Below are 12,946 nucleotides of genomic sequence, written 5' to 3' on the forward strand. Positions count from 1 at the left end.
CTAGGGGCAAATCAGAGGGATTTTAGTAGGGTGAACATAAAGTGCAGAGATGGAGAGAACACAGTCCAAATTTCAGGATGGTTTTGTCCTTTAAATGACCTTTTTCTATGATCTCTTAACAGAACATTGTTGGGCAAGTTACAGCAGATTACAATCGAGAGCAGCTGTGGCTTGCTAATGAAAATCTGATTGTGCTACCACTGATAAAATTCTCAAGCAGGTCTGCCTCCTTGTTTTCCTTAGCAGCAGTTTAAAATTCTACATCTGCAAATATGTGCTTTCATACAGCAAATATCCAATTTTAAAAGAATGGATCGTATCCACCTCTAGTGTAAGTTAGTTGGGAAAAGCTCGTACACAGCCCTGGCTTTGTTCTGACGTGCTCAGATTTTTTGTGATGTGCGTAGCTATGCACAGTACAAGACCAGAAGATATTTGTTAAGCATCGAAGCAAAAATTCCTTGGCAAAGCATGACTTACAAAACATTCCTTTCTAGACTATCCCTAGTTGGAAGTGGTTTGTTTCTGTTCCATGAAGTTATAGCTGGACAGGGAGCGGCAGCTGCCCTGGGGTTCTCTGGCAGTATTTCTTGGATATTTCCAGTTCACTGTACTCCAAAAGGTGTACAAAGGAAACGTTCTGCTGAGTGTGCAAACACTGACAGAGGCATGCATACTGGTTTTAAGTGGTGAAATAGCCAGCTCCTTATAGGAGCAATTTATTCCACTACCCACTCACAAAAGAAAAGAAAAGAAAAAAATACATGTGATTTTTTTTAATCTGCAGTACCTATATCTAATGATTCATTATGACATATAGCTTTACCACTAGTAGTTATTGGGATTGACTTTTCATTTTCCAGCATCGTGCCTGAGCCCAGTAAAGAATTGTACTTTGAGAAATTCAAAGTCTGTGTGAACAGGTTCAAAATATGGAGAAATGTAAGTAAATAAAGTTCTTCTGTTTTCTTTCTATTGGCATTAAAGTAGAAATTACTTGTGGAAAGACAACAAGTAGAGGACAAGGCTGGTGTCACGGTCTGGATAGAGATGACAGGCAAAAGCAGCAGTAAAAGTGTCTGTTATGCCTGTTGCTGGCTTCCTTGACAAGTGTTTGTTTCTGAACTAGCAAACAGAGGGAATTGGGAGGTTGTCATCTGTGGTACAAGATAATCCTGAGTGGCTCTGGAAGATTAGAAACTTGGAAAAGAGGCCAGGGCAAGAACAATGTGGGTCCAGCTAGGTAAGGGATAACTTTTGGATGGAACAGTGTGACAGAATGTGTAGGGCTGGTAGGGACCACAGCAGGTCATCTGGTCCAACCTCATTTTTCAAGCAGGGTCATCCCACAGCACATGGCACAGGATTGCATCCAGATGGTTCTGGAATATCCCCAAAGGCTCCACAACCTCTCTGGTCAATCTGTTCCAGTGCTTGGTCACCCGCCCATAAAGAAGTTCTTCCCCCATATTCAGGTGGAATTTCATGTGCATCAGTTTCTGCCCATTGCATCTTGTCCTATTGCTCAGCACCACTGAGAAGAGCCTGGTCCATCCTCTTGATACTCTCCCTTCAGGTACTGATAGATATTGATGAGGTCCCCTCTGTCTTGTCTTCTTAAGGCTGAGTAAGTCCAGCTCCCTCAGCCTTTCCTCCTAAAATAGATGTTCCAGTCCCTTCATCATCTTTGTAGCCTCTACTGGACCCATTCCAGGAGTTCCATGTCTCTCTTGTCCTGAGGAGCCCAGAACTGGACACAGCATCCAGGTTAGGCCTCACCAGGGCTGAGTACAGGGGCAGGATCGCCTTCCATGACCTGCTGGCAATGCCCTTCCTAATGCCCCCCAGGATACCATTGGCCTCCTTGGGCACCAGGACACTCTGCTGGCTCATGGACAGCTTGGTGTCCACCAGGACCTGCAGGTCCTTCTCTGCAGAGCTGCCCCCCAGCAGGTCAGCCCCAACCTGTGCTGGTGCCTGGGCTTGTTCCTCCCCAGGTGCAGGACCTGGCATTTGCCTTTGCTGAATTTCAGAAGGTTCGTCTCTGCCCATCTCTCCAACACACCAAGGCCCTTCTGAGCACTCCAGGGTATTGGCCACCCCTCTCAGCTTTGTGTCCTCAGTGAATTTGCTGAGGAGACATCTGTCCTGTCCCTTCATCCAAGTCATGGATGAACAAGTTGAACGGTTAAGCATTGAACCTTGGGAGACACCACTAGGGATAGGCCTGCAACCAGACCCTGTGCCACTGAATTTGACCTTCTGGGATTTGTTGTTCAGCCATTTCTCGACCCACCTCACTGTCCACTCATCCAGCCCACATCCCTGAGTTGTCTATGAGGATGTTGTGAGAGACAGTGGTGAAATCCTTGCTGAAGTCAAGTAGACAATATCCACTGCTTTCCCCTCATCCATCCAAGCAGTTGTTTCATTGTAGAAGGTAATCAGGTTGGTCAAACACTACTGTAGTGAACCCATACTGATTATTCCTGATCATCATCATGTTATCCATGCGCATAGAGATGGTTTCCAGATTGAGGCACTCCATCACTGTTCCAGAGATGGGAGGTGAGGCCGAGTAATGGGCAAGAGCTGGAAGTCACTTATGTGGGATGAAGCCAGTGACTGGGATGCCAAGTATGTGGGTGGATTGCTGATAAGAGTATAAAGATGACTTCAGGAGAGTGAAGGAAATAGCATTGGACAAAAAAGTGTGCTGAGATTGGTCAAAATTAACATGAAATGTATTAGGACACCTTAAAAATACAGAAGCAAGCTTAGTTTTCTCTTAATCACAATGGCAGTTTTTTTCAACAAAATAAACAATTATTTTAGTGTGTTACATAGATTTAATAAATATTAGTTTCTTATTAGGGATAATGGTTTCCTGCCTTCTCTAAAATAGGCTTTCTGGAAAGGATTCAAACAAAGGAAAAGCTATGTTGACAGATTAAAGGTGCTTCGAGGTAATGTTGCTGCTATTGTTAAGGTAAGAACCCCCCAAGTATGTTTAATCCCTTGACATAGTCTATCACCACCTGGGAATCAGAGACTAGGAGCACAAGTTGGAGGGTTTCCAGAAATCTGTGTGGCATTGGAAGTTGTTTAATTGATAGCTTAAGCAAATTGCTTCTTGAAAGCTGTGTTTGACTTGGAACAGGCTTTGCAGAATTTGAGGGGCTCTTGATAGAGATTTCCTTACATTCCCCTTTTCAATACTAAACTAGAACACATTTGGGATGACAGTGTATTACTTCCTTAAAAGCTGTCAAATCTCTCTCTGAAAAGCGCTCACTGTTCTGAGATGCTAATGGGACTGTTATATCACAATTAGATTGTAGATCATGGATGGAATATTGTGACAGAATCTCCTGTTTCTGAGGGATACTGGTTTAGAATTGAGTCCTGAGACCTGAAGGTAGAAATTATTTCCAAAGATAATGCTACACACAGATGGTAGAAACTTGAACTCAGCTTGATTAAGTGATTTAGTGCGAACTCGTTTATCTGGTCACTGTCCAGTAGGAGCCTGGTAGTACAATCATCTATGGCCCTGAGCACACGAGAACAGCATGCCTGCAGAAGTAGACATTCAAAAGTAAATGTAAAAGACACACACAAAAGTTTGTGCAGTGTCCCTTAAGTTTTTTAAAAATTTTATTTAATTTTCAGATTCAGTCATGGGTCAAAATGTGGCTAGCGAGGAGAGCTTACAGGAAACGTCTGCAATACTTCAAGGATCATGTAAGTAATTTTTCTCCATTTTGAACACGAAGCATTGAAGTAGGGTAGTATGCAGGAGCAGTTTTGGGAAACAGAAAAGAGGGTGCAAGTTTTGCAGTATGTCTCTGAGCAGAAGTGTGTCATAACTAGATTCTTTTGCCTAACCTTTCAGAATGACCAAATTGTGAAGATACAAGCATTTCTTAGAGCAAACAAGGCCAGGGAGGACTACAGAACACTAAGTAAGTAGTAACAGTTGCATGTTGTACATTTGGGGACAAGTATGTTACTGTGTTTAGTCGTTTTATTTTATAAGTTTTACATGGGAATTCTCAGTCTCTTATTTAACTTCAAAAGAGGGTGCAAGTGTTTGTAAAACAGCTGTTCTATAGATGAAACCATTTTGCATAGCTGTACTTTTAATGCATGACAAAAATATTGGTAACTGGCATAAACTTCAAATTTTCTGCTTAGTGATCAGTTTCCTGAGGGCTTTCGGTATTACGTCAACTAACAGGCCTGTTTTCTTCAATTGTAGTTGGTGCTGAAAATCCACCCTTGACTGTTCTGCACAAATTTGCCTACCTCTTGGACCAAAGTGACTTAGACTTTCAAGAAGAACTGGAAGTAACAAGGTTAAGGGAAGAAGTGGTTACAAAAATTCGATCCAATCAACAGCTGGAGAAGGATTTGAACTTAATGGATATAAAGATTGGATTGCTGGTGAAAAACAGAATCACTCTTCAGGTCAGCAGGCTCCGTTCAGGCCCCCTTGGTAGCATGCACTGAGCACTTGCCCATGTTGAGGGAACTGAGGGTTACACAATCACAGCTGAGGCTGGCAGGATATTCGGGCATACTCATCTGGTCCAAACCCCCTGCACAACCCAGAACAGGTTGCCCAGGACCATGTCCAGATGGATGATTCTCTCCAACAGTGGAGACTGCACAACCTGAGCAACCTGTGCTAGTGCTCAGTCACCCTCAGTTAGTCAAAGTACTCCTGGTAAATTAAGCAGTATCTTTGCATGTTTCTACCTTGTGCTAGCTGTTGTTCTGTTGTCCTGAGTTGTACATCACTGTGTTTTCTTGTGCTGGACACTATTGTTGTGGACAATAGTAACTACTTGGCAGATTTAAAATCTTTCACATCTTTTCTGTATTAAATTAGAGTAGACTTCTGATCATATGGAACAGGTTGTTCAATGTTAATTAATCATGAATGAGTCTGTGTAGGAGATCAGGTTCCATATAGTCACTGTTGGCAACCCATACTGGTGAAAGATAAAAATGTTAAAAAACTGGGTAGTGAATAGAGCAGCAAAATTTACAAAGTTGCTAATTAAGGCCCTTGGAGTAATACTGTGTTTAACATGATTGGGAAAATGTTAATTTTTCCTGTTTTATGAATATGTAATCCAGATTTTTGATTGCTTTTCTGCAGGATGTGGTACTGCACAGTAAGAAACTTAACAAAAAGAGCAAAAGTCAACTGGAGGAGATGGTAATGGTTGACAAACAGGGCATCAAAGGTTTGAGTAAAGAGAGAAGAAAAAAATTGGAGGCTTATCAACACTTATTCTACCTCCTACAGGTAACTTTTAATGCAAAAATTAACATGGCAGCAAATTTTTAAAGAAAAACTAAAAATATACTGTACTGCTTATTTTGTTTTAATGATTGTAGTATATGAAAATGAGTATATGAAAATATTTCTAAATAACATGCAGACTGCAACAGGCACTATGGTTAATTTCTAATCTTTCCTGTAACTGAGAAAATCCTTGTTGTTTTTAAAGTGTGCAGCAAATATGACTGGCTTTTGCTTGAGTATACTTCAGTCTGTACTGAAGCGGAAGAGAAATGTTTATGTCCATATATCTTTTAGTCCATGTAAATTACTGTCAGTTACTAATACCATGCATTATACATGGTGGAAGGGAAGTGGTCTGCAATGCAGTTCACAGAATATACTGTATCTGTTCTTATGCTATTTTTATCTCACCTCACTGACATTTTTCTAGAAGAATTTTAGATCCTCCCAGGGCAGCCGCTCTCCAAAGCAGACATGTAGTATGCAAAGTTTTCTTGGTAGATAGCCATTGTCATTTGGTAAATTCTCATTGTCATCAGATGCAGAGAGGTACTATGCAGAGACTGCAAATAAAATCCTTAATGGTGCTTCTCACAGATTGTGCAGTATTCCGTGTTCCTTATGTACTAGGATTTGGAGAAAAGTAAAACCTGCGTGCAAAAGTGACAGATATGGAAGTCACCATAAGTGCTTTAGGCAAGAACAAATGTAGAGAGCTGCCCTCCAAGTGGGGGAGCTTGTCCTGGACAACAGCATGCATGTCATTTGTTTGCTTTGTAGACTAATCCCACATACCTGGCAAAGCTGATTTTCCAGATGCCACAAAACAAATCAACGAAGTTTATGGATACAGTCATCTTCACTCTATACAATTATGCCTCCAATCAACGGGAAGAATACCTGCTTCTCAAACTCTTCAAAACTGCTCTAGAAGAGGAGATAACGTATGTGCACTCACAGAAAGGATTTAGCTAGTTTGTGTTTCAGACAGTTCAATGAATGCTTTGTGCCTAAAAGAAACTGGTGGTTAATCTTTACCATAAAATTACACACATAATTTTATTACAAGAGAACTTTGTTTTCTGGGTGTTAAACTCAAGTGATTGCTAATTCAGGAAAAAAATTATCTTTCTATGGTGGAACATATTTGTCTACGAAAAAATTGCTTGTAAAAAGATGCTAGGGCTTCTTGGTTTGTGCTTGAGTATGTAAGGGTAGAGGAAGTATTATCCTTCTTTATGTAATTTTATGTTGTATAAGTGAAGATTGGTGGTTTATCCTGAAATAATGAAATGTTATTTTATGCCCTTAATAGATACTGGCTGAACAGGTATTTGGGTCTGAATCAGGTATATATTAGCTGCCACTGACTATGCTATGTTCCAGGACATTACTATAAGACGTGCACAATTCAGGTGGTAGTTTTTATATATCACCTTGTTTTATATAAAAGCCTTAAGAAATAGACTATATAAAGAGGTTTCAACATAGAAATAGGGTAATTTTAAAAGTGTGGGATTTGAAAATATGGATAACTGCATATATAAATCAGAACTCTTCTGTTTCTGATACAGCTCGAAAGTAGACCAGATTCAGGATATTGTTACTGGAAACCCCACTGTCATTAAGATGGTTGTCAGCTTCAGTCGAGGCGCTCGGGGACAGAACACTCTGCGCCAGCTCCTGGCCCCGGTGGTGAAGGAAATCATGGAGGACAAGTCTCTCATAATCAACACTAGTCCTGTAGATGTTTACAAGTCATGGGTAAACCAGCTAGAAATGCAGACTGGTGAGGCCAGGTGAGTGAGGAAGCTGGACTTACTGTGCCACACACATGGGGAATACCTCAGTTCTGCTTTCCTATTCTTCCTCTGAGAAATTGTACTTGTGTCCATGCACCCCTTCTCACTCTTCCTCCAGCAGAGAGATTTTGGGGAGGGATGCTTGAAAAACAGGTGCTTTGACTTGTTCTGAACAACGAAAGGATCACTTTCCTTGTCATGACCTTCCAAAGTCAATTACTTAATCTTTGTAAGTGTAATAGACTATGCCATGGAATAACTTAGTCTTTTTCTCAAGTTTTTTACTACCAGCATGTTAGTAGTGTCCCAGGCTTTTGAGGAGCTATGCTGGGATGGGGATGTGGAGATGCATTCCTTATATTTGTATACTCCTTTTGTAATTAAGGGAAGGTACATGATAGCATGTGCACTCCCAACTAAGCAAACTACTTACCCCCAAAAAAGGAAGCCAAAGCATCTGAGACTTCTAGTAACAAAACCCAGATTCAGTTGTATTTGTTGGACTTTTGCTCACTGATGGCCCTTATGAAGAAAAAAATAAAGTATTTTATCCTCAAATGTATTTCACTTGGTTTAATGTCTATTTTTTTGCTTTGCAGCAAACTCCCATATGATGTGACCACGGAACAAGCATTGACACACACAGAAGTTGTCAGTAAACTGGAATCATCTATTCAGAGTTTGCGAGCAGTAACTGACAAAGTTCTCACATCCATATTCTCCTCTCTCAATATGATGCCGTAAGTGCTGAGCTAGGACTCTCCAAGCAGCAGTTCATGTGCAGTTCACTTGAACCTCTGTTATGGAGATTCTTTAAAATCCTTTCTATGCTTTCAAAGGCTTGTGATACGTGCCTCTCGAATCACTTCCCCAGTAGAGGGAGTGGTTTCTCTGCCTCTGCCCCACTTCAGCAGCCTGGCAAATTTCTCCCTGTACTTGAAACATTTTGTGTTTTCCATTATCAACTCATTCTTGAGTTTCAAGGGAGTGGGCAAAAAGCCAATAGCTTAAGCTGACTAGAATGACTGTTTTGTGTTTCATCTAAGTATTTTCCAATATTTTCCCTTTTCATCTGTTCTACGTGTAGTTATGGAATGAGATACATAGCCAAAGTTCTGAAGAGCTCACTCCATGAGAAATTCCCAGATGCAACAGAAGATGAACTACTAAAGGTAGACTTCTGAGCACAAACTGCCAGCAGCTTGTTCTTTTAATGCCAAAATGGATTTTTATTAACACTAAACATTCTAAGGATGTGGGAAAGCAGCATTTATTGAAGGAATTTGGCACTTCTTATTGAGTTGCAAAGGGGCTGAGGGAGAAGGGAATTTTGTTGCCACAATCTAGGTATGTTAATCTGGGTGCTCAGCAATTCTTATGGAAGAGAGTGCTCAACCTGTTTTGGATAATAACTTAGAAATAATAAATACTTAGAAGGCTGGAGTTTGTCTGAATCATCCTGTGGTTTGGGTTGATACTGAGGTCCTTGTCATCACCAATTCTTTCACTGAGAACACTGTAGTCCTCTTTTTTTTTTTTTCCTCCCCTATCTGAAGTTGTTAACATGTTAAGATACTGTAATTTAAATGCAATGAGAAAGGTCTCTAAAAGAAAATTTAGAGTAGATTATACTACACTTAGATTACATTACACTTAAGATGCTTGTAAAAGTTACAGAAATGGCATTTGTACAGACTGAAAAATAAGGTGTGAGTGGTAAGTATGTACTGGCATAGTGGCCATCGTTACCCTACCAAAGCCATAGTGTCTCCTCAGAGGATTTAGGGGAATTGCTCCATAACCCATCCAAACAGCTGAGAGACTGACAATGCTCTTAGATTAGGACTATTTTGCACTTCAATAAAGACCCTTTTATCAGTATTTAATTACATGGTTCTAAAAGTACAAGGTTTTAATTTTAACAGAACTTTCCTATTATTCTTCACTGTCCATCACTCCAGCAATACAAATTAAAAAATTACTCATGAAAAAACTTAGATAGCAAATGGAGCACCTGCCTGAAAGCCTTTAAATGTGTAACTTGGAAGTTCTGCATGTGCATACACATAAGCTAAAGCAAATTGCAGAAAGCAAAGTCCTGCCTGTTTCTGAGACCAGGAATTCTTCGAAGTTGACATCTTCAGAAGCTACTGTACCATTGTCATAGAAACTGCACTTTGGGAAATCTGTTCTCTAGATTTCTAGGCTGCATTGCAGTCCAGCCCCATTGGGAAACAGTTGGGGTCCCCTTATCAGTGAGTGCGTTAAATGCTGCCAGTATCTGCAGCATTTGGGAGAATGTGCCTCGGGAGCAGAACCTTGCAAAATATAGAAGAGTTGTGTTTGTGTTTAACTCCACGCCTTGCATTAGCTGAACTACAGCCAGCACCAAATTGAAATGTGGTTGTAAAAGTCTGTAACTGATGTTCACAGAGGTGTTGTAGGAGGAGTATAATGTAAAAGACCACAGGTTCTTCCAGCTAGCCCCATAGGTAACGTGTGTCTTGAGGATTCTTCTAGAACCAGTTCTTATGGTCTAATTCAGAAGTAGAAATGATTGGTCATGTTTTGTAAGGTGTCATTACTGTATGTAAAGGGAAGATCTCTTAACTTTTTTCTCTAACTTCTTCTTTAGATTGTTGGCAACCTTCTGTACTATCGCTACATGAACCCTGCCATAGTTGCTCCTGATGGTTTTGATATAATTGATATGACAGCTGGGGGCCAGATACACCCTGACCAGAGGAGGAACCTAGGCTGCGTGGCAAAAGTCCTCCAGCACGCTGCTTCTAACAAACTCTTTGAAGGAGAAAGCGAACATCTGTCCTCTATGAACACTTACCTCTCACAGACCTACCAGAAGTTCAGGTATGCAAAGCCCTCACAAATACCTATAGAATAAGTGCTTTCCTCTAGGATAAGTAAGGCAGGTGGACTCCTCATTGATAGGAATTTCCTGTTCATAGTTAAAAATGTTGAATTATATGGCAAAGAGAAATGCTCACTGACAAGGAAATTGGAGCAGGAGTAACAGGTTGTATTTTAGCTTGTGCATTAATTTGAGATCATCTCTGCTGTCTTGGTTGCAGTTCCTTACTGCAAACACAGATTGAGAACAGACTGAGGTAACTCATTATCTAGCAGAAACAATGTCTGCTTTTATTTGGGAGGACAGCTGAACATTTTGTCTGAAGAAAAAACATTGTTAGTCAGGAAAAAGTTGCAGGTTTTTATTCTCTCATCTTTGCTGAGAGATTCTATACAGATTTCATTCTTTTGTCATGCAGTCGTAGGAAACTGCATGTTTGCTACATTCTCAGACAAGTTTTTTGGGGTTATTGCCCATTTTTGGGGGTGACTGCTATTACTTTGTTGTATTGTTGAGTTTTGCAACAAACTTGCACTCAGAATTTCTGTCTTTAGTGTCTGCCCTTCATGAAAGCAAATGCACTATTCATATAATGGGTTTCCTTGAGAGATCAACCATGGATACAGAGATAATTAAACTTAGTAATTTTAATGAAGTAGTTAAGGGAATGACCAAAACATGAAGAAGCTATAGGGAAGAAAGTGTTATAATAAGAATAACAAATGCTAAAAAAAGAGCGCTACTCTAGTTGGCCCTTGATCGCTACAAAAGGAAGAATCCCTCTCCTAATTAAGCTAACTTAAATATCTGTATGCCTGTGCTCTGTACTTCAACTAAACCCTTCTTAGACAGCAATGGTGGCTGCCCTTAGCTGCCTGTTCCCTTTCAGAACAATATTAGCAATATTAGCTACGCTAAAAGCTACTGAGCCTGCCTAGTTCTTTTACTCTGCACTTATGAACTTGTGCAGGAATTTGTCAATTTGATTTGTAGTCCCCAGCTTTTCCTCTCCAAAGTGAAGAATCACAACTCTTCCCCTTTTTTCTTTTTGGGTTTGGTTTTGGGGTTTTTTTCCAATTATTCTTTTCTAATACTTTAAATGTGCTGTGAACCTGAAACATGTATAGTTTTCAACACCACAGGGCTGGCACAACATGGCTCCTGGAGCAAATCCATAGGGTTCATCCAAAACCCTGTTTTTCCCAGCTGCCCCATTTCAGGTCCTCTCACTTTGGAAAACAAAAGTGGTTCTCTGACTGGAGGACTCTGCTGGTTCTCAGTTGTCTGTGCACATTCCTGAAGAAGTCAGTAGCTTGGAGAGACATCATTTTGCGAAGCAGGTCTCGGTAGTCCGTGTACATGCTCGTCATACTGAAGTAACACTTCAACCACACTCTGCATTTTTTCCTCTCAGGATTCTTATATTTTTAAACAATACTGCATTTTCTGTCATTTTGAGCAGCTCATTTTCTGCCTAACAGCAACGTAAACATTTGTGGGACAAATGGGAATTTTGTGCAGCTATTTCAAATCAATTCCTTCTTGGCATACCTCATACTACAAAGTGCCTTCATAAAATCAGAGGGAAATCTTTTTGTAACTTCTAGAGCATTAAACAGATATTTCTCTAAGTCCTTAAAATTTACCAAGTTAATAACGAGGGGAAAACAACCCAACCCCTTTAAAACAGTCTACCACCAGCTACCCAGGAAAGAGAACACTTCATCATTCATATTTACATATCACCTTCAAAAGGGTCTTTGAAACATTGAGGGTAGATTGCAGGTTATAAGAGAAATATAATGCATGTCAAAGACTTGACTGTGACTCTTTTATACAGGCTAAATAAAGTGAATTTATAAGGGACAATTATTGAAGTCTTTCTCATTTTCTCTTAGGAATTTTTTTCAAGCAGCATGTGATGTTCCTGAACCAGAGGAGAAATTCAATATTGATGAATACTCTGATATGGTGACCCTTAGCAAGCCTGTCATATATATCTCCATTGAAGAAATTATTAATACACATTCAGTAAGTCAATGAAACCAGAGATTATCAAATATTTGCAGCTAACATTCTCTGGGAAAAGCTTAGTTTTCTTTCTTACTTTTGAAGTAATTTCTTCATCTCTGAAATGTTCTGAAGTTAAATATTAGATTTTTTTTTTTCCCCAGGAAAAAGGCAAATACTGTTTCCATGCAAAAGCATCATCTTGAATAACAATTAGTACATAACACTTTCTGATGAGGGGAAAGAACATTTATGTTCTAGTCTCGTGTGACATTTCTAACTTTGAAACAATTTTCTGTCATGGGTAAAAAAGTGAAAGCAATTTGAAGGAGAGCCTTTGACTCTGGGAATAGAAACTGTGTATTGTGGCTCTGGCATTCTGTCACGTGACTTCTTGGAAGCAGATGCAAACATCTGATTTAGAAAAAATGAAGCTGTGCTATCATGCCTGTTCTTAGTGTGGGTAAAGAACAGAATAACTGCAGTCTGAAGTATGACTCAATGCAGTGTAAGTTAAATGTTTACCACATGTTCCTCCTGAAACTGGGATATCACTATCTGTTTCCTCGCTTGCAATATGTCCCCTGTGTGTCCCCCCACCCAAGTGAAAAAAAAAAACCCACAAGAACATTCCCCCATTAAGAAAAAAAGCCCACAAAGAACCTCTCACAAATACTGCCAGATACACTATGGAAAAGGTAGAACACCCAACTCACAGCAGACCACACTATAAGGCAGTTTTATTCAAATCAAAACAAATAACCTAATCTGCTAAAAACATACATTCTGGCTTGTCTTTGTGCCTGTTATTCTAAATTATGAATGGACCTACACCTGCATTTTAATGACCAGCAGTTGTTTGTGAACATTAGTCCTGATCAAGTACTCCTTTTAGTGAGTCTAATGACTGGCATAGCATATCTGTTAGGTGCAGTGGTTGCTGCAGAG

General features: G+C 40.0%; 1 protein-coding gene across 1 annotated transcript in view; it reads left to right on the plus strand.

Moving 5' to 3' along the window:
* Positions 1-12,618, plus strand: part of LOC103614926 (ras GTPase-activating-like protein IQGAP2) — a 17,366-nt gene extending 4,748 nt beyond the window's left edge. Inside the window, exons 5-16 of the mRNA XM_008632927.2 lie at positions 2,906-2,989; positions 3,673-3,744; positions 3,896-3,965; positions 4,262-4,470; positions 5,168-5,317; positions 6,098-6,261; positions 6,892-7,116; positions 7,719-7,859; positions 8,207-8,291; positions 9,755-9,987; positions 11,887-12,019; positions 12,163-12,618. Coding sequence (XP_008631149.2) covers positions 2,906-2,989; positions 3,673-3,744; positions 3,896-3,965; positions 4,262-4,470; positions 5,168-5,317; positions 6,098-6,261; positions 6,892-7,116; positions 7,719-7,859; positions 8,207-8,291; positions 9,755-9,987; positions 11,887-12,019; positions 12,163-12,204 — 1,608 coding nt within the window. The 3' untranslated portion in view covers positions 12,205-12,618. The remainder of the gene's footprint in view (positions 1-2,905; positions 2,990-3,672; positions 3,745-3,895; positions 3,966-4,261; positions 4,471-5,167; positions 5,318-6,097; positions 6,262-6,891; positions 7,117-7,718; positions 7,860-8,206; positions 8,292-9,754; positions 9,988-11,886; positions 12,020-12,162) is intronic.
* Positions 12,619-12,946: the final 328 nt, after the last annotated feature.

The sequence above is a fragment of the Corvus brachyrhynchos genome, unplaced genomic scaffold (assembly GCF_000691975.1).
Source record: "Corvus brachyrhynchos isolate BGI_N302 unplaced genomic scaffold, ASM69197v1 scaffold1175, whole genome shotgun sequence".
NCBI lineage: Eukaryota > Metazoa > Chordata > Aves > Passeriformes > Corvidae > Corvus > Corvus brachyrhynchos.